The following is a 21952-nucleotide window of genomic DNA, read 5'->3' as shown; positions in this document are numbered from 1 at the left end:
CCACCCGCGTTTTGAAAAAAATTAATTCGAGTTGAGGAGGAATGAATGAGCGGCAGAGTGTTTATGGCGCAGCTCCGCTGGCCTGTTTGCGCCACGTGGCAGAGAGCGCAAAGGGCAGCAACCTGCACCAGAAATCACCTGCGGGTTTTATCACAATGAACTGTTAGAATTGAATAACAATAAATTTGGTTGCATTTTATTTGGGTAGATTTGAGCCTATATAGGTTACAGGAATACATTTAGTTTCTGTCATTTAAAAATAAAATTCTAACTCAGGAAATGATTCAACTCTGATTATTATTTTTAATAATAAACTGATTTGATTCTATAAAAATGAACAAAAATAAGAATTAGTTTGTGATTAAGGTGTAATAGAGATTATTGAAACAATAAGTAAAAAAGCTTTTCTCACAAGGTAGCTTATAAGTAAAGCATTTCCATGGCAACCACTGAATCAGTGCAGCTTTCTAAGAAACTGACTTGGTTGAATAGTTAAAGCTTAAACTTTTGCCCAAACGCAGAGATATTCTCATCCACAAGTGTTAAAATGTAACTTTTAAGTGTTTGGTGTTTATGCACTATAAAAAGGAATTTTAGATAGAGCTAAACTGGAAATTATTTATTTCAGTTATTGTAACCTGCGCTTGACAAAAAGCTTCTTTAACCAGTTCAATGATAGCGCTAATGCTAAATGAAACTTGTCAGCTAGCTGAGCTACCTCTGTAGTCGTCACTACCGATGAACCAAAGGCCTTAGGCAGAATACATTTTACTAGTTTTGTTTGTTTTTACATTCTTGCCTACATTTTATGCCCTGATCGCAGTTTTTCTTAACATAAAAATGAGCGGCGTGATCTTAGTATTTACTTTGATTTTGCTGAGTAAAGACGTCATAAAATCTGAAACTTTAGCTGCTGCCGTCCCAAAACGGTGCGATGCTTTCACCCTGCATTTAAATCACACTTTAAAAAGAAGTAACTTTTACTCTAGCCTTCACACCAGACCAATAAATGGTGTTGTACTATTTTTTGTTTTCTTTTTATAATTCACGTTTATTTATTTCTCTCTTTTCAACTTTTGCAGCTCTTTTCTGTATTTCTGTATTTTATGCTTTCTAAGCAGTGCTGTTTATGTTCAGCTTTGTTTTTCAGCACTTTGGTCAACATTGACGTGTTTTAAGTCCTTTGAAATAAGTCAAACGTCACACCACGCTAATTTATTTACAAGTACTTGTTAGCTGTTTAACTTGTATAATTTCTTTTCCAAAAACTTCCAATTCTACCCATATAAAATATTTGTTGGTTTACACTAAAACTGGCTGATAACTGGAGTTAAAAGGAAATGCTTAGGATGGATTTGTCATCAAAAGAAAACATTAACTGTTGTTGAAATCCAACTATTATTGAAGCTAATATTCACAAGCAGATATTTTTTTAAACTTATCATCTAACACTCTCTGAAATTCTTTTTTTTACAGTGCATGTTCCTCCAGATTTGTCATCTTTAAAGACTCCAGTTATTTATAGGAAACAAACATGACTGTCTCTGTTTGTGGGAGGCTTAGAGAAATGACTCCAACCTCCTTGCAGTCGAATTCTGCTGACATCTGAATGGCGGCGTATTTGCATTTTGGCAGCAGAGAGGTGAACCCGGCGAGCTCTAATTCATCGTGAAAAGCAGAGACACGGCAAATCACATTCAAGTGCCAGTTATCTTCTCCCGCTGCGGCGCGAGCCATAAGCTCCTGCAGGTGCAGCCGAGCCAGATACGTCGGACTCGGACGCACGCTCTTATCTGACCCCGGATCGGACTCTGGCTGCAGTCAGACAGGCTGGAGGCGTGCGGACCCGGGCCGCAGCATGTTCACGGATCTTTAATGAAGGCTGTGTTGGTGTGTGTCAGAGAGACTTTTTGATTTTCGGTGTTTTTTGCAGTTGAAGGAGGAGGGAGGGGAATGGAAGGATCCTCAATTTAGGATGCAAACTCGTCGAAACAAAAACAACAAAATTTGTCTCTCATTGTACGCTTTTTATTTTTGTGCTGCAGCAACAGCCGACATTATTCCCAAGTAACCAACAAAAAAACACGCTCGGATTTGACTTTTGCCTCAGTTAAAGATTGTTCCGTGTTTTCTTTAGTCCACAAATTATAATAAAAATAAAATGAGTCCCTAAAATATAGATGAGTTTAAATAAGGAAAAGTGTGTTACAAATATTTTTATTGTGCTCATTTTTATTGCATTGTGAGTTGGATGTCAAAAACACTCATAGCCTCCCTCACCCCTGCCTGTGCGGAGTGTGTGAGTTTATTTATTTATTTTTCTTCAGCATCTATTAAAAAAAAAACATTGTTTTTGTTTTTGAACTCAAATTTTCCAAATTATTGTGAAATCTGTGAAGATGTCTCCTTGTTCCACTTTCAACCAGCTGGAAAATATTTGTTTTATATGGCTAATTAAAGAAATGTTGGGGGGGGGAAACACATCCAACAGCCGAACTGTTAACCCATGAATCATCTTCCAATTGGCCTCCAGGCACAACATGTCACATTCAAGACTTTTTAATTGAAATAAGTCAACATACAGATAAAGTTACATTTTTGTCTTTGCAGCTTATTTCCTAGCTAACACAATAGCCATTTTTATGCTAACCTGAGCTAGCTAAGATATTATAGTACCCAGGTGTGGAATCTGTATTGAACTTAAAGAACATGATCTACTTTAGCCTCAAAGATGGCAGATTACAAGACCTTTGAAGTTTCTTGTATGACACATAATTTAAAATGAAACCAAATGTTACAAAACCCTGAAGAAATTACCGCCTGAAGATTTAGCTGATAGCCTTAGAGTAAATTCCACTTAAACTGAAAACAGAAAACCAAGATGGACACTGGCCCATTTTTTTCTCTCATGATTAAATTTTACTGTAAATTAAATCAGTGAGAGATTAGAATTTTCCCAGATCACATTTGCAAATCTACATTAATGTGCCGCAAACAGATCAGGTGGTAACGTGGTAACCTGCTGGGGATATAGTAGTTCTACTGTGGGAAACAGTTATTAGTATACTGTTATGAAGAACTGTTGTGAATGAAATTGTTTCACTGATAAAAAAATATATAGTGTAACTTTTAAATGTGAAATTTGTTGCTGATAAATAACACTACCATTTACTTTTGCATTTGTTGGTAACGCCTAGACTGGATTGGATCAATTGAGACTGAAAAAAAGTGTGTGTGTGCGTGTGTGTGTGTGTGTGTGTGTGTGTGTGTGTGTGTGTGTGTGTGTGTAAAGGGGGTTGTAAGTTGAACTTTTTATTAATTTCATAATAGCATTTTCTCTGTTGGAGGCTTGACAATCATTTCTAAATATCTCCGGTTTTTGTGACGGTTTGTTCACAGGTAAAGTTACATTTTGGTCTTTGTCTCCTCATGTTCTCTTTGTTTCTTCAAAATGGATGAAAAGATGATCAAATACAATCCAGATTTCTTTTTAAACAATTGCCCTCAAATTTTGCACTCAAAATGAATCCCATGAATGTACCAATGTATCAGTCATTCCCTAACAGAATGGCACCCTGGGTGGTGAGCCACATGTAAAAAAAAAAAAAAAATCAACTGCTGCACATGTTGAATATCACATATAATAATATGCTTGGTCCTTTTCTTTAGATTTCCATGACATTTTAATATTTTTCAATGAAATATCCAGTCATTAATAAATAATGAGTTGAGATTAAGTTTATTGGAGTTTTTATAATTTGATCAGGGGTCATAATATGTAATACTTCAGAATCAGCTGGCCTATTTGAGGAGCAGCTCCAAGGTAAAGATTTGAAAAAAAAAAAGACATGACAATTTATAACTCAATTTCTTATAATTCAAGAAAATGCTAAGCTACAAAGCAAACCAAACCCATATTCTGTTCACCCTCAGCTTTCATTGATTATACATAAACAAACCCTTTCACATCCATGTACTGAGATCATTGTCAGTTTTGCATGTAATTTAGCATTTCCATGGAATATCCAGATAAACTGTCATAAAATGCTTATCAAAATGTTTTCCAGTATTTGTTGAGTTGTGGTGTTTGAGGGTAGTTGAAACCAACACACATCAAGTATTGCCCCTCCACCCTCCATCCATATGCAGCCTTGGCCCATCCCTGGCTGCCATGCTCATGTGCCGGAACAGGTGCAGCCTTCGAAGTGGCCTCATCGATCCTTCCTTCCTTCCTTCCTTCCTTCCTTCCTTCCTTCCTTCCTTCCTTCCTTCCTTCCTTCCTTCCTTCCTTCCTTCCTTCCTTCCTTCCTTCCTTCCTTCCTTCCTTCTCCTTCCTTCCTTCCTTCCTTCCTTCCTTCCTCGAGGAAGCAATATTTTGTACGGGTCCTAGAGTTGATTGCTTTGCTGTCTTTAAGCAGCCCACCTCTCACTCTTGTAAACATTAGCGTGTTCTCCTCTCCATCCTTCACTCTTGTTTGCACAGACAGAGGAGAGTGTGGCTCGTTCCCTCTCCCCCCCTTCGTCTTTTGTTTGTTGCGCTGAACCCCGGAGCAGCTGCCGGCTGTGGCGGCGGCGGTGGTGGTGGGGTCTGGAGGGACTCTGGAGCTGCGTGTCCTCTCTTTGCCATCCTCTGCCAAGGTGGCATTATGCAAGCAGAGAGAGAGGCAGAGAGAGGGAGCGAGAGAGGGGATAGCAGCGGCCATAGTAAAGATGGAGGAGGGTGCGCGCGAGGACTTTTAGGCTTCTTCTCCTGAACTTTCCCGCCGTGACAGGGTTGGAAGTTGTCGTTTTGGCTCGCGCACACCCCCACCTGCTCCCCTCTACCAAACTAACCTAACATGCCCCCCCCCCCTCCCTCTCGCTACCATTTCTCTCTCTCTCTCTCTCTGCCCCCTCTCTCTCTTTCTCTCTCCTTCCTCTCTCTCTCCTACCCTCCCTCTCGGCTCTGGAAGCGAACGCATTGGCTGGGCTGCGGGCATCTCGTTGCCAAATAGGTGGGCCTTCTCATCGCGCTGGCAGAGGCTCAAGCGATGGTTAGGGAGAGAACGCGGAGAGGACGAGAGACGGCCAGCGAGACCCAGAAAGAGAGAAAGAGGGAGAGGGAGAGAAAAGGAGAAAAAAGGAGAGGCAGCACTCGGCTTTGCCAGCGGTCCTGTGCGCTCGTCCAACATTGATTCGGCTCTCGGTTTTTTTTTTCCTCTTCGATTCTGCGCGCGTGTGTAGGAGAGAGAGAGAGAGAGAGAGAGAGTTTTTTGTGAGTGTGTGTGCGTGCGTGTCTGCGTGTGTGTGTGTGAGGCGGGCCAAGGGATCAGAACAGACACCGCTACCAATTAGGGTGCACTTTGCCAAGGATTTTTTTCCCCTCAAGGTTTTTATTTTTTGTGCTTTTTTTAAAATGATTTTTCTAACAGTTCAAAACTGTTATTTTTATTAAATATTCTCTTTATATTTCTGAATATTTCTTCGAATGTGCTGCTGATTATTTAATTTTCCCCATTTTTTATTATTATTCTCAACTTTTTAAAGCAGCTAATTATTTTTTTTTCAGTTGACAATCCGCTTCCAAGTGTTTTTTTTCCCTCCATCTCCTAATTCTCCTCTCCTTGCCAAACCAGCTCTGGCTTTACATTGGGGAGCGCAAAAGAAAAAAATAGCTGGTGCAGGAAGGTTTTTTCTTTCTTTCTTTTTTTCACTTTAAACGCCGTGCCAAATTTATGATGAGAGTGCAAAATGGTAACTACCAGGCCGTCTGTCTTCCTCTTGCAGTGTGGTTATCTGTGGTGATTTGTGTCTGCTTTCAGTTTGTTGTGGAAATGTGACTCTGGTTGGATCTCCCCTTGGTTTGTTTTTTTTTTTTTTTTTAGTTTTTTTATTCCTCCCCTGCATGGTGTGTGTATAGTGCTGATAGGAAATGCTATGGCTGAGCTTTTAGCGGCGCATTTCAGCGGCGGGCTTGTGGCGGCAAAGCTTGGCGGCGGTGAGCGGCCGGTGTGTGGCAACCCTGGCACGGGAGCGCTGTGGCGAGATCTGGGCTTTGTTGCCCAGAGATATGTAGTGAAGGTATTAGAATACCTTGTGCCACCTTTTTTTCTTTCCTCCCCTTTCCCCTGTCCAAACAGCAGAGAACCGGGAGTGTATGTTGGCTCAGCTTTTCTTCTGCTTTTGGATTTATGCGTTTTGATTTTTCTTTTATTTTCTTTTTTTCTTGTTGAATGTTTATTGTTTTTGCTGAAACGAGCAGGATGATTTGTTGCGTTATTGTATCTTATTAAGATTCATATATCTCTGTGTTTGCATGTGTGCGTGATTTTATATGACGGGAAAATTAAAAACAAACGTTTTAACGTTTCAGATGTAATACTTTGCTGGTTATTTAAATTTCGAGAACGTACATAGACAGTCATAATAAAAACGTGAAGCAATTTAATATATTTTATTTTGGATAGATTCTAATTAATTTTCAACTAACTAAATGTGTTAAATTGTAACCAAAATCTAAAATGACTAAATTACTTAAATTGTACCTATGGTGTTTCTTCTCATGTTTAGAAGAAACAAAAAAATAAATATTTTTTTGCGAGTAAAGCATGAAATTATTACTGAAACAGTAAAAAGTAATTTTTCATTCATTCTAACAAGGATGCATCTTTTCTTTGACAGGCAAAGCCATCATGTGCTGTTTTTTTGGCAGCAACTGCCTAAAGATTAGGAAGCTTGTATTAAACTAAAAGGAATTTAGCAGAGTATTCAATATTAGCCAATAAAATTGTTTTCATTTTAATCAAGCACGTTGGTTTGCTAATAGTGAATTTTTGAGATCATTCGCTGCTTCATTTTGGTAACAAATTTTGCCTGAACCATTTATTGGGAATTTAACCGATGATGTTTTCAGTCATCTTTTAGCTATCGTCGTTCTCGTATTGTGGTGCCAACTGGTTGAACACGAGGAGAAAAGCTGATATGTTTGTAGCCTGTGGGATGCACTGTGAGCTACATCAGCTCAGTAAAAGATAAGGACTGTGGTTGAAAAGGTTTCTGATTTATAGAGAGAATTTAAGTTTTAGCTCGTTTAGCTGGAGCGCTGAACAACTTGCTAGCAAACTGATTGTCCCCTCAGCTTTAAAAAATTAAAAAGAGAAGAATTGAACTGTGGAAAGGTACAAATACTCGTATAGAAACAAACAGGGAAAGTTTTCTCTCATGACCATGGCTAATGTGTTATTCGTTAGCTACTTCTCTGCCAAAGTGTTAGCTAGCAAGCTTGACTTTAGCATTAGTGCTGTTGCTACAGCAGTTAAATTTGGATATGATATTGCTTCAACAATAGAAGCTTTCCTCAACAAAGTATTGTAACAAACAAGGAGACTTTTCTCTTGGAATCATGGCTAATGTGTCTTTTGCTAGCTACCTCTGTCTTAGTGTTAGCTACCAAGCTTGACTTTGTAACTAGTGTTGTTGCTAAACTGGTTAAATCTGGATTCAAATTTTACTTATTGCTCCAACAATAGAAAGATTCAGCCCAAAAAAGCTTTGTAACAAACAATGAGGCCTTACTCTCATAACCATCATTAACATGTCGTTTGTTAACTATTTCTACCTTAGTGTTAGCTAGCAAGCTTGACTTCAGCGCTATTGCTAAAGTTGGGTACCAGTTTTGATTATTGCTACAAACTATAGAAACTTTCCCAAAGAAAGATCTTGTAGTTATTAAATCTTACTGAGTGTTTACACTTTATTAGCCTAAATATTCTCACACAGGGAACGACAAAAATCTAATGCTTGAATTAGCAAACGTTTCCAGTTAAATTCAATGGGTTTTGTTACCAAAACTGAATAGAAATGAACAGTTACTGAAAATTGGAATGATGTCAATGTGTAAAATGTATTAGGCTGCGATCGGAAATATATTTTCTGTGAATAATTTCAGACTAAAAAATGTTTAGTTCCACTTTTTAAATCAAATCTCCGTTCTATAGCCCCTTAACATTTTTCCCCTTCTGTCCTCAGGATGAATTTCACCCCTTCATCGAGGCCCTCCTCCCCCATGTCCGTGCCTTCTCCTACACCTGGTTCAACCTGCAGGCCCGCAAGCGCAAGTACTTCAAGAAGCACGAGAAGAGGATGAGCAAGGACGAGGAGCGCGCCGTGAAGGACGAGCTGCTGGGCGAGAAGCCGGAGATCAAGCAGAAGTGGGCCTCGCGCCTGCTGGCCAAGCTCCGCAAGGACATCCGGCCGGAGTTCCGCGAGGACTTCGTGCTCACCATCACGGGCAAGAAGCCCCCCTGCTGTGTGCTGTCCAACCCTGACCAGAAGGGGAAGATCCGCCGCATCGACTGCCTCCGCCAGGCCGACAAGGTGTGGCGGCTGGACCTGGTGATGGTCATCCTGTTCAAGGGCAGCCCCCTGGAGAGCACGGACGGAGAGCGGCTGGTCAAGTCGCCCCAGTGCTCCAACCACGGCCTGTGCGTCCAGCCGCACCACATCGGGGTGACGGTAAAGGAGCTGGATCTCTACCTGGCCTACTTCGTCCACACACCAGGTATGTGTTACCGATATGTTACCGGGGCCGGGGTTTTTTATTTTTGTCGAGAGCACCCTTACCAGACACAGAGGTCAGGTTCGGATTTAGCCTCCCACTCTGGAATCTGTGCCAAATGGCCTCGATGCCAAGACAAATGCCACATTTAAATATTTAAAGGGACAGTATGCGGAATACAGTTCCCCACACCGAAAGAGCAAAAAAAAAACAAACGTCTTCTTTGCTGATAGTTGTTTCTTTTTGCTTTAAAGCGTTTCCCACAGTTTTGAAAGTCCGGGCTTAGAATCTGTGTTTGCTAAGAGATATGTTTGCGTTGGTACATTTGTAGAAGCATTTGTGTGCAAATTTAACTAAATCCAAACGTGCATGTTTTGCGGCGCCGTCGGTAAACAAAAGCATCTGCAAGCGGGTTTATCTCCGGCGAGCGCGCACACGGTTCCGCGTGCGTGCACGTGAGAGGCAGTTTGTCATGTGTCTGTAATCCCTTCGAATGGGAGAATGGTGTTTGGTTGTGCACGCATTTGTGTGTGTGTGTGTGTGCGTGCGTGCGTGTGTGTGTGTGTGGTGGTCTGGAGAGTGCAGTGACAGCTGGCCCAGTCCCAGGTAGTTTAGGAGGCAGCCAGTCTGCAGCGCCCCGACCCCATCCCCGATCGTCTCAGCCTATCGGCACTCTCCGCATAAACACACACATTTGCACACCCTTGCACTTCATACGCAAACACCCGGATGCTCCGCTCGCTACTCTCCGGATCGTACAGATCAAAAACTTCTCATTGTTTACACATTTTATTTTTCCAGATTCATTCAGGAATATACAAACCAACATGAAATAATTTAAATGAAAACTGCATCACAGTTCATATTTTTCATCTTAATGTCTATTTATTTGTTTAGATTTTTTTTTACACACTTCAAAACTAAACTAAAATTGTAAAGCCAAACCATAAAGACATGAAATAATATAAGAAACAATTGAATTGGCAACTGTAAAAAAAATAATAATAAAATGCAGGAGGTAACAGGATTAATTAATTATTCAAATAATTATTGTATCTCCACTGAGCTGCTTTGTTTTTGCAAATAAAGCCAGTCTGCACCAGGGGTGGGAATTTATTGTAACGTTTAACATTTATCAGGACAAATTTCTTACTGTGATAGGAATTTTGATTCTCTGTTGTTTCGATAAATTTCAACTGATGTAAAAAAAAACAAACTGACAGTGTTATCGGAAATATTTTTTTTTCTCAACTGTTCCACGAGAGCATCAATACATATCAGTAAATTTGAAAATATGATTAAGTGCAGTCACAGTGTGCAGATTAGTGATATAAATCAATGAAGAAACCTGAAAAGAAATGTGAATATTTTTCAAGAGCAGAGTCTGTGTTTGTGGACCCACAGACAGCCATACAGTTGCCTTAAACAACATTAAAAAGTCATCTTTTTATTTATCTTATTGTTATCACAAAATGTTGTGATAAAATTCTAAGTCCATATCGCCCACCACTAGTCTGAACCGGCTTTCTCTGAATTTAGAAGAAAACGTATCCAGTTGTCAGTATGTTGGCTGCCATATATACAGGAGCAGCTCCTCTGCTGTAGTCATCGCTCCACTCTAGCGTCGCTCCAGCTGTCGAGCAGAAGGTCAGGTGTGAATCCTCAACGTCGCGGCGCTGCTTTTATAGACGCCGGGAGGTATTCATTACTTTCTCCCCGTTGGCGGGGAGGTGGGGAGCTCCCCCCGAGCCCCACGGCCTCCCTCCAACCCCAGGCTCCTTTCAGGCCAGCGTGTAACTCCGTTTGAGTTTGCGCTGCCTCTCTAAAGCGTCTCTTCCTGTTCTCCACAATGCACCGTGGCGAAGCAGTGCTCAGATCAGTACCGAGCACAGCCTGGTGCCTCCTTCGAGGAAAGCCTTTTTTTTTTTTTAATTCCCACCCCCCTCCTCTCTGTCTGCTCTGTGCCAGTATCCACTGACTCCCAACATCACGCCAGCTCTCTTTACATTGTTACTTCTGTGGCTCATAAATAAAGCATCTCGCAAATGTCTTGTTCGGGTTTGAAACTTCGATTGCGAAGCGTATTTGCGCGTATGACCGGACCTGAACACAGTACCAGAGAGGAGGGTGTAAGTCGGGACTTAGCAAGCCGCAGAGTCTCAGAGACTCGGCGGGGTTAAACAGAGTTTAAAGAGGATGGGCAGACAGTGGCTCCACTCTGACCTTTCGGGTGGCAGTGTTACAGTTTTATTCTTAGCTCTCCATTCCAGGGTGTCTGACTGTGTTTGGCGGAAGCTGTCAGTTACCATGGGCCCAACGATTGGACCGCAGCCGCTTCACCTGCTGCTCTGCTCCTGTCCTCTGGTGTTTTTTTCTTTTTTTTTTTTTCCACCCGCTGAAGTCACTGTTGCCACCGATCAGAGGTCAGGATTTGACTTACAGATCAAGAGATACACTCCCTCTCCTGCCCATACGATGTGTCTCTGCTTTGTGCAGTTATAGATTTCAGCGCCTTCTAGAAGGCTCAAGCTTGTATGAGATTTATGCGGTGTGAGAGCCTTCACTAGAAACACCACGATATTGCGATACTCTATAAAGATTTAGAACGAAAACGTACGCCGTGATCTAAATGAGTTAAAACAGAAAATAAGTACTGGGGATGCACCGATTGCAGGTTTTGAAACACCAATATTTAAAAACCATGACCTGCCGATTCTTTTTTTGACTGAAAAGTTACTAAGCATAGTGACAAAGTTGATAAATTGGCAACAATGGGTCAGCACTCTACTACGGCAGAGCAAAAGGGAACTGTGGATGATTTTCAGACATTTGTGGATCTAGATCAAATTGGTGGATAATGTTGGTTTCTCATATATCAATCATTCGATCACACAAAGCGAAGATAATTTCCTCCAATTTATTGATGCAGTCCTTATAAACACTTTCACTCTGGCTATAGTGTATCTTTACCGTTCTAATTTCCATAACATAAACATCGTTCAAGTTACACTAAAGGGCAGAATATTATTCCTTTTTTGTTTTACTCTCTATAAAGTAATCTGTCTACTGTGGTAACTCAGTAGCTTTTAAACAGCGTTACTTGAATTAAAACATGTTTTTCCACACAATTATGGAGGTTTCTTCCTGTTACAGGTTTATTTTTCCTCTTCACTGTCGCTACATGCATTCTCAGTCAACGATACAATGCCAGACTGTCTGCTGTTGCTAAATTCTCACTTCCATGGCAAAACGCTAATGTCAGACAAACTGAATTTTACAATTGCAGCGTTTCCATTAAATAAAAACACAAAGTTGCATGTGAATAAGGTGAAAATTGGCATGTTTCCACTGAGCAAATTTATTTTGTCAAACTGTCCAATTATATAGTAAATGGAAACACAGCTACAGACTCAATGCAGTCTGCTGGGTTTCCTTAAAAACTTTTTAACCTGCTTTGAATAATTAGCTGAACTTATTGCACTGTTTGATAACTAGTATTAATTGGAATGTATCTGTGATTGAATTGAAATTTGTTATTTTTTTTGTAAAGTACCTCAAGACGACATTTGTTGTAAATCATTGCCATAGAAATAAACTGAACTGATTTGACTGTTTTATTTTTTGGCAAGCCATTTTCAATTCGCCAAACTTCTGTGTTTTGGAGGGAAAACCGTGGAAGTCTCCTATCCAGCAGTGTGCAGCTTCGGGGTTTAGGGAGACAGACCTGCTTTACTCTGTGTTTTCTCAAAGACATGATGTGAAATGTTAGCGGGTTTTGAAGCCAAACTTCCTCTTAAACCTCTGTAGAACTCGTTGCAAATAAGCATCAGGTCTGTTTTATTTCATTGAATCTCCTAATAGTTCAGGTTTGTGGAGACGTACAGGGGATCAAGCCTGACATCATGTTGCCTTGGGTCCCCCCGCCCCCTCTGCTCCGTATTTGTCTGTACTGATAAAGCCGCACGGTTCCAGCATTAGTCATGTTTGGAGCGCGGTCCGCCTCATGCGGCTTTCATTACTTGGGGGAGGGGGGGCTGCGAGGATGAAAAGTTGTTTCTGAGAGCCTCCGTGTTTGCTCTCGGCGCTGGAGACAGACGGGCTGCGTAGGTTGCCCGGGCCAGGTCCGAAAGCCAACCGTGCGCGCTGTCTCTCCACACGCTCATTTACCCGTCGGGGTGTCTTTGTGCGCGGTGCCGACATTACAAATGACCAAGAGAATCTCTTTTTAAAAGAGACAAACAAAGGGAGGGGACTTGGAAGCGGACAGCGAGACCGATAGACTTAGCGCCTTCTCGCGTCACGCTAATCCATCAAACATGTCTTATCGCCGTTGCCCAATATCCTGAGCTTCAAATGGAGATACCATTATCAGGTCTGTGGTTACATAATGAAAAGAAGATTTGAAGCTTTTTTTTTCCCCACACGAAGTGCCTCGTATTCCCTGGTTAAAACTAGAGAAGAAAACAGAAATCAGCTCTGCGGAAGGTGCTTTGTTTGTTTTTTGTCTCCCATGATAGTACTGTGAAGAGCAGTGCTCCACATGTCCTCTACGTAGCTCTACATAGAGACACGTGGAGGCCTCGGTCAGCCTCTGTTGGCTCTTTCTCAGAGTCCTCAGTTTCTTTCAGTTACATGTGTGTGAGTGTGTAAAAAAAAGACATGTATGGAGCTGAGATTCCATGTGAATCGGTAAAAGGACTGGATCGCTCCTCAGTCGGTTCCACTGACCGTTCGTCCAGAACTTTCCATCGCTCTCTGGATCCATGGGCTGATCTCGGGCTTGGGACCCGGCCAGCCTGCTTCTTATTCACTGTAATTATCCAGTTTAGTGAATAACGTTGAGGGAGAAAAAAACTACCCCACAAGACTAAAGCGAATGATTGAATTAGGTTAAATTTTCAAACAAAAGTCTTGGTTTCGGAAATTGAAAAATTCTTTGTAGCAGAAAGTGTTTGACGGAGGCAGATTTATTTCCTAATTTCACTGTACACTGATTTCTAATTATTTCTGCAATTAAGAGTAATAATTAATTTTTAGTCTCTGTAGCAGCTCAACTAATTTAGCTTTTTCAACTAATCTGAAAGTATGAAAAAATGTATTTATTTAAGACGATTGCAGCTTAAAACAGCAAATAAATCTGAATCAAAAATTTTCCTTCCCTCTTAAATTAGCAAACTTGTCATTTTCCTCTATATATTCTCCTGTCCGTATTATTATTTTATTTTTTTTACTGTCTTAACACTGTTAAATCTCTGCAACCGCTCCTCTCCTCCCTCTGTACAGGCGCCAGGCCTGAAATCAGTCAGTCCGCTAAAAACATACGTATTCCCCCGCGCACAGGAGGGGCGGCTTGGCTCTCCGAGCCGCCTGAGCCGAGGGGCAGAGAGCAGCAGCAGGAGCGAAGAGGTGAGGTGAGCCGACGAGCCGAAAAGAAGTGGAAGGAAAAGGAGGGAAGAGGAACGGATTTAAAGAAAAAAAAATGTATTTATTAATTTTTTTTCTGGGCGGTTTCCAGCGAGATCCCGACCGGCTTCGTTCCCGCGGTCTGGCGAAGTGAACCCACATAGCTGGCACACCGAAACGAGCCGGAGCCTTTCCGTAGACTTAAAAAAAACCCAACATCTGCATTTAAAACAGATAATTAGACACAAATAAAAATCCTCTTTGATAAATGAACCAAAGTGAAACCCTCTAGTAAATTAATCTGTCGCTTTCGTTTTTGCATTCGCTTTATTTCGGTTCTCACTCGGCCGTCTTAAATGCCGCTCATTTCTGTTGGGACGATGCTGAGCGCTGATATAAAGTAAAAAGAAAAGCGTAGAATAAAGATAATGCAAAATGCCATGCAGGAAACAAAGACGGAGGGAGGGCACACATTCAGGCTAGCGGGGCTGCTTGGCAGCGCTTGGCACCCGGAGCTGCAGCTCTGTTTAGAAGGTGCCAGCTTTTCAAACCGACACACAGACCCTGCCAACTTCTCCTCTTCTCCTCCTTCTCTCCCTCACTCATTTTTACATTTTCTTCCCCCCAACATCCTTGTTTTTCCTTAACGCTGTACGCATCCCTTCGCGTCCCTACGGGTGCCGCAGACCCCCTTCGGCGTCTCTTATATCCAGAATATACACTGTGACAAAGTGGTTCAGTTTATGTTCACCACTTGTCCCTTATATTTTATCATTCACTTATTTTATAGTTGGTTATAATAATTAATGTAAACATTGCAATTTTGCTTTACTTACTATCCCGGGTTTGTTTGTGTTAGCATTATGTTGCAGGATCTATCTATGTTTAGGTTGGTTATTATTTCTGGATTGTGGGTTGAATTTGTTTCAAGGTGTATTTATTTTTTCTTTGTATTCACCATCATTTGCCCTTGTAGATCTGCAGGAGTGTGGGAGGGGCCGACCCAGTACTTCCTGATTGAGTGGCTGGATGATGTCATTGATTACCTTATTGGGTTCTACCAATTAGAGGGTTTTTCTTTTGTGTATTGCTTTGTTTGTTTTTCTTTAAAAATAATCTTTTGGAGTTATTTTGGATCATGTGACTTATTTTGCAGATAATTTCATTAGGTAGGAGTTTGTAAATTGATTTGTAGTTTTGGTGTTTCTTTGTTTAGAATTTGTTTGTTTGACCTGTTCCTTGGTGGCTGTGTCCAATTAAGCACAGGTGTGGTGCCAAATGTGTATAAAACCAGTGAGTTTTTGAATGCTGAGAGAGAAGTCTGAGAAATGACTGAATAAAAAATATAACTGGAAGAAACTGAAGCAGTGGCTGGTCCTGATTTTCTGCTCACTTCTGACCCTTGAGCCTAACCTACTTTACAAATGGTGGCAGCGGTGGTTCCAGGCCGATAGGTGTCAGAAATGCAGAGATCAGCCAAATCTAAAAGACATCAGGGGCCAATAGAGGGTGCCACAGAGGAGGCTCAAGACGATGAAAGCCTACCAGAAGCTTCCGGTGAGCAGCGACCTGAGGCACAAAGTCTTTCTGAACTTTCAATTTTATTGAAAAGCCTGATGCAGCAGCATGCTGACCAGGAAGCCAAATGGGAGCACGACAGACAAATACAAGACGGTCGGTGGAGGAAAATGCAACACCAGTTCAGTCAACTTCAGCAGGAGGTCCAAATGGAACGTCAAGAGCAGCAGATGCAGCTGGAGGGTGCTGTAGCTGATCCTGGGACACTTCCCGGTCCTGCGGTGCGACCAAAGGTGCCACAATCGGTGCAACAGAGACGAAGCCCTCCCAGCACATCTGAGGAACCACAAGCATCCAGTCTGAGAACAATCAGTTGGAAAGGTCCAAAGATGCAGCCCTATGGTGAGGATGAAGATATTGAACATTATTTGACAACATTTGAAAGAATTGCAACCGGATGTCAGTGGCCAAGGACAGAATGGGCCCTGCATCTGGCACCTCTTCTCAGCGGTAAAGCAAGAGCTGCTTATGTAGCTATGGACACTGATGACACAATGGACTATGATAAAGTAAAAACTGCTGTACTGGAGAAGTTTGAAATAAGTGCTGAGACTTACAGATCCAGGTTCCGGTCCACATCGTTGAGGGATGACGAGACACCCAAGGAACTGCGAACACGCCTGAAAGATCTGTATGAAAAGTGGATGGTTCCAAAGAAGAGGACAAGAGAACAAATCGGAGATGTCGTGGTGCTGGAGCAGTTCCTGAGAGTTCTCAGCCCGGATCTTCGAACCTGGGTGAAGGAGCGCAACCCCTCCACTTCAAAAGAAGCTGCAGAGATGGCGGAGGCTTTCCTTGCAGCTCGCCGCCCACACAAAGGGTTCATGACTTTGAAACAGAGTTCAGGCCCCTTAATGGTGGGTAAGTCGGGGGCTGGGAATGGACATAGACATAAATATCCCAAAGACAGTTCCCCAATCAGCGGCAATAATCGTGTCAGGGAATTTAAACAAAGAGGTCCTTTGGTTTGTCACTCTTGTGGCCAAACTGGTCATTTTAAGGCTGATTGCCCGGGTCCACAAGTCAGTAAAACTTGCATGTGTTTTTCACCAGAGTGTTTTGATGTACTGGGGGAAAAACCTGAGTCTGCTGTACCCTCTAGGGGTCAGGAGCACACGATTTGTGTTTTCATTGAGGGAAAGCCATGTGTTGCCTTATTAGATTCAGGCAGTAGCCGCACCCTCGTTAGACAAGATTGTCTTCCCAGAGACACCACATTTTCTGGTAAAGTTAAAGTCTGGTGTGTTCATGGGGATGATGTTGATTACCCCATGGCCAATGTTGTCCTTCAAGTTCATGACCAGGAACATTTACTTACTGTAGGAGTGATGGATAAACTTCCCTACCAGGTTGTATTGGGTCGGGATATGCCTCTCCTCAGGGACATGTTGGCAAAGACAGAGAAAGATCTAGATACTTCAAGTGAGGGTCTGCTAGCCGTCACTAGGGCTAGCTCTAGGAAGTCTCAGTCAGTGCCTGGTTTGAGTGAGTTACCTTTTGCTAACACTGAAATTCCTGGTGAGGAAGGTCTAACACGTCAATGTCCAAGAAAAAGCAGAATGCAGAGGAGACATGAGAGGGTAAAGGGGACAGAAGTTGCTGAGTTACTTTCTGAACCTGACATTGATGAGCTACTGGTGATCCCGAGCAATATTGTCCAACTACAAAGGCAGGACCCCTCTTTATCGTCTCTTTTTGCTAAGTGTGTAACAGAATCAACACAAATTACAGAGGGAGTTCGGGAAGTTTTCATTATAAAGAATGAACGCCTGTATCGTCGTAGCAAAGTGGGTGACCAGTTAGTAGTTCCCATAAGTTTAAGGCCAATAGTTTTACAGTTGGCACATTCAGCTCCTTGGGCGGGTCATTTGGGATATGTGAAAACTTTCTCCAGAATGTCAAGCCGGTTTTTTTGGCCGCAACAGTTTTCAGATACTGTACAATACTGCAAATCATGTCCGCAGTGTCAGTTAACAGCTCCGAGTAAGAAAGGTGACAGAGCCCCACTTATTCCTATGCCAGTAATAGACACCCCCTTCTCTCGTATTGCTATGGACATTGTTGGTCCGCTGGAGAGGAGTAGCTCAGGACATAGATACATTCTAGTGGTGTGCGACTATGCAACTAGGTACCCTGAAGCTTTCCCATTAAGACGAGTTAAAGCTCGCCAAATAGCCAATTGTCTGGTTCAGCTGTTTTCAAGGGTGGGAATTCCCAGAGAAATACTTACAGATCAAGGGTCGAACTTCACTTCAAACTTATTGAAAGAGGTTTATAAACTTCTGGGAATTACCGGGGTCAAAACTAGTCCCTACCATCCTCAAACTGATGGACTTGTTGAAAGGTTTAATAAAACCCTGAAGTCAATGTTGAAAAAGTTTGTAAAAGACTCGGGGAAAGACTGGGATCAGTGGTTACCATTTCTGCTTTTTGCTTATAGAGAAGTACCTCAAGCATCTACTGGGTTTTCTCCATTTCAACTTTTGTATGGTCATACTGTCAGGGGTCCACTAGATGTCCTCAAAGAGGCCTGGGAGGGGACCAGACCTGAAAAACAGTGTACATCACTCTCGTATGTGTTGAAAATGAGGGATAAACTTGGACAGTTTCAGGAACTGGCTCATAGTAACCTGGTAGAAGCCCAACAGCGTCAAAAGAAGAACTATGATAAAACAGCTCGTAGGAGAACCTTTACAGAAGGACAGAAAGTGTTGTTACTTTTACCAACTACTGAGAGCAGCCTCTTAGCCAAGTGGCAGGGGCCTTTTGTCATTAACAAGAAAGTAGGTCCTGTCACTTACGAACTCAACATGCCAGATCGGCGGAAAAAACAACAAGTTTTTCATGTCAACATGTTAAAGGAATGGACTGAACGGCCAGTTCCATCAATGCAGTTGTGGGCTCGAGCTGTAATCGATGAAGAAGAGCTTCAAGAGCAATTCCTTCCATCTAAAGCGGGCGAACAGCTTCTGCCAGATGTAAGCCATCTGTCGGCAGAACAGCAAGGAGAACTGCTGACTATTCTGCCAAAAGAACTTTTCAGCACAAAGCCAGGTTTCACCCATCTCATTCAGCATGACATACGACTGCGCAATCCAGATCAACCACCCATCAGAGATACAACCTCCAGAGTTCCAGCAAAGCTGATACCAGCTCTGAAACAGGAGGTGGAAGAAATGCTGTCTATGGGGATCATAGAACCTTCCAGAGGTGAGTGGTGCAGCCCTGTGGTGCTTGTTCCCAAGAAAAATGACTCAAGACAAAGATTTTGTATTGATTTTTCAAAACTTAATGCTGTCTCTGTCTTTGATGCATATCCAATGCCGAGAGTTGATGAACTTATTGAGCGCTTGGGAAATGCTAACTACCTGACAACACTTGACCTCTGTAAAGGTTATTGGCAAGTTCCACTAACAGAATCCTCAAGGGATTTAACCACTTTCAGGGTTCCTAGTGGACTTTATCGTTTCAGAACTATGCCTTTTGGACTTCACGGAGCTCCAGCTACATTCCAGAGGATGATGGACTTGGTTTTAAAAGGAGCTGATGGCTATGCAGCAGCATACATCGATGACATTGTGGTGTTCAGTGAGACATGGAAAGACCATGTGAAGCATCTGACAGATGTCCTGCAAAGAATCAAAGCAGCTGGATTAGTCATCAACCCTGGAAAGTGTCACATTGCTAAGACTGAAGTTGAATACTTGGGGTATGTTATCGGGGGTGGGGTTATCCGGCCTCAGGTGAGTAAGGTTGATAGCCTTGCTGCTTGTTTTCCTCCTACAACTAAGAAAAAGCTGAGATCTTTTCTAGGTTTAGCTGGCTGGTACCGTCGGTTCATCCCCAATTTCTCTACCAGATCAGCCATTCTTAGTGACTTGACACGTAAATCTTGTCCTAACAAGATTAAATGGACTTCAGAGAGTGAGGCTGCCTTTGTGGATCTGAAAAACTGTTTGTGTAATGAACCTGTGTTGCAGTGTCCAGACTTTACACGCCCATTTACAGTGCAGACTGATGCTTCAGGGGTGGGGCTAGGAGCAGTGTTGCTGCAAGGTGATGGAGGTGACAAAAGACCAGTGCAGTACATAAGTCGAAAGCTTTTTCCCAGAGAAATTAGATACTCAACAATAGAAAAAGAAGCTTTGGCGATAAAATGGGCTCTTGACACTTTAAAATATTATCTACTGGGTGGTGAATTTGTGCTTGAGACTGACCATCGAGCTTTACAATGGATGAACAAAATGAGAGAGACCAATGCAAGAATCACCAGATGGTACCTGTCGTTGCAACCTTATCGTTTTAAGATTCAGTATAAAGCTGGAAAGAAGAATGTTGTGGCAGATTACCTTTCCCGTTCCTATGAAGATTAAATGACTTAAAGGGGGGGGGAATGTGACAAAGTGGTTCAGTTTATGTTCACCACTTGTCCCTTATATTTTATCATTCACTTATTTTATAGTTGGTTATAATAATTAATGTAAACATTGCAATTTTGCTTTACTTACTATCCCGGGTTTGTTTGTGTTAGCATTATGTTGCAGGATCTATCTATGTTTAGGTTGGTTATTATTTCTGGATTGTGGGTTGAATTTGTTTCAAGGTGTATTTATTTTTTCTTTGTATTCACCATCATTTGCCCTTGTAGATCTGCAGGAGTGTGGGAGGGGCCGACCCAGTACTTCCTGATTGAGTGGCTGGATGATGTCATTGATTACCTTATTGGGTTCTACCAATTAGAGGGTTTTTCTTTTGTGTATTGCTTTGTTTGTTTTTCTTTAAAAATAATCTTTTGGAGTTATTTTGGATCATGTGACTTATTTTGCAGATAATTTCATTAGGTAGGAGTTTGTAAATTGATTTGTAGTTTTGGTGTTTCTTTGTTTAGAATTTGTTTGTTTGACCTGTTCCTTGGTGGCTGTGTCCAATTAAGCACAGGTGTGGTGCCAAATGTGTATAAAACCAGTGAGTTTTTGAATGCTGAGAGAGAAGTCTGAGAAATGACTGAATAAAAAATATAACTGGAAGAAACTGAAGCAGTGGCTGGTCCTGATTTTCTGCTCACTTCTGACCCTTGAGCCTAACCTACTTTACATACACAGATATTTTCTTTCATATAAATTCACCAAGATTGAATAAAACGGCTATCACGTTACCGTGATCCCTTTTCTTTCTTTCCAAAGTCTTTTTCCAGCGAATTTTTAGCGGAGCGAATATTGTTACTCGCTGTGATGGTGGATTCAGGTCCAAAAAAACAAAATGGAGGATAAAGCACGGCTCCTCTCCAATCAGAGCAAAGAACGCTTCCACATGTGGAGAAGAAACGTTAAACACAGCTAAGCGGGGTTCGGATTCGTTTCTCCTTGTTTTTTTTGTTTTTTTTATACCTCTTTTTGACTTCGGCCAAACAGTTTCAGGAAACACTCGGTTTAATTCCGGGGGAATGCGAAGTGGACAAGGCGAGGACGCACGGCTCTGTGAGTGACGGGAGAAAGCGTTAAACGCTGGGTGTGGGGGTGGATGGAATTACCCAATAATGATCAGAAAATTAGAGCCATTATTAAGGGAGAGTAAACAGGCCTCTCTAAGTGTGAAAGGCCTCTATTCAGCCAGGACCTGGAGCAGGGCTCCTTTCTTCCTTTCATGGATCCACCCACGGCCTCGAGAGCCCCTCCTTTTGTTCCCTGGAATAACAGCGTGAATATATGGGGTCTGCCGAAGTGAGGGTCCCGCTTGCTCCCCCGTGTCACGAGCGCAGTATGGAATATGGCTCCTGACTGTACTTCACAAGCATGACTCCCTACTTATTTCACCTACAAAACAAGCTGGCTTTTTTCCTCCTCACTTTCATTCACTCTAACTCGCCTAATTAGCTGTTTGATGTGCTTACATGAGATGCCGTCGCTCAGTTCAGAATCGCTGGCAGCGAGTTTTAAAGTGTTTCTGCGAGAACACCTGGGCGTCCGTCTTTTTTTTTTCTTTTTTTTTTTACTTCTTCTTCCATTATCGGCACTTAAAGCGCTCCTTTTCTTCTCCGCATCCGGAGAGTCGGCAGTCGGGGTGTTAGTGGGGGGACGGGGTGCAAACTAGGTGCTAATGCGGTGGCGCCGGCTTCCGTGCTCGTCGGCGCAAACGTCCTAATTAGCAGCAAACGAAAAAACAAATAAAGTTGTCTCTGAGCAACTGAAACGACAAAGAAACGAAGAGGGATTTACACTTCACAAGCCAGTCGAGGGAATAAAGAGGCTGTGTTCCTCTTTTTCCTCCTTTCTTTTTTCCTCCCCCGTCACATCCAATCCAAGCACTGACCTCCTTTTGGATTAATACCGTGACACAGCAGCAATCTTTGCCGTTTTTGTTTGTGGTTTGGTTTGTTTTCATGACTGGTTTGACATTCTTTCCTAACATGTCATCACTAACTAGGTTTAGCAGGTG

At 42.2% G+C, this 21952-nt stretch overlaps 1 protein-coding gene across 4 annotated transcripts in view; it reads left to right on the top strand.

Moving 5' to 3' along the window:
* nfixb (nuclear factor I/Xb) overlaps positions 1-21952 on the top strand; it is a 198055-nt gene that overhangs the window by 54842 nt on the left and 121261 nt on the right. For all 4 annotated transcript variants that reach the window (XM_015011850.2, XM_088008096.1, XM_088008097.1 and 1 more), the window contains one exon: positions 8008-8539. In XM_015011850.2, the coding sequence (XP_014867336.1) occupies positions 8008-8539 (532 nt within the window). The remainder of the gene's footprint in view (positions 1-8007; positions 8540-21952) is intronic.

This window comes from Poecilia mexicana, unplaced genomic scaffold, assembly GCF_051168715.1.
Source record: "Poecilia mexicana isolate PSO_F unplaced genomic scaffold, ASM5116871v1 scaffold_8, whole genome shotgun sequence".
Lineage (NCBI taxonomy): Eukaryota > Metazoa > Chordata > Actinopteri > Cyprinodontiformes > Poeciliidae > Poecilia > Poecilia mexicana.
This window is presented reverse-complemented; position numbering and strand designations above follow the sequence as displayed.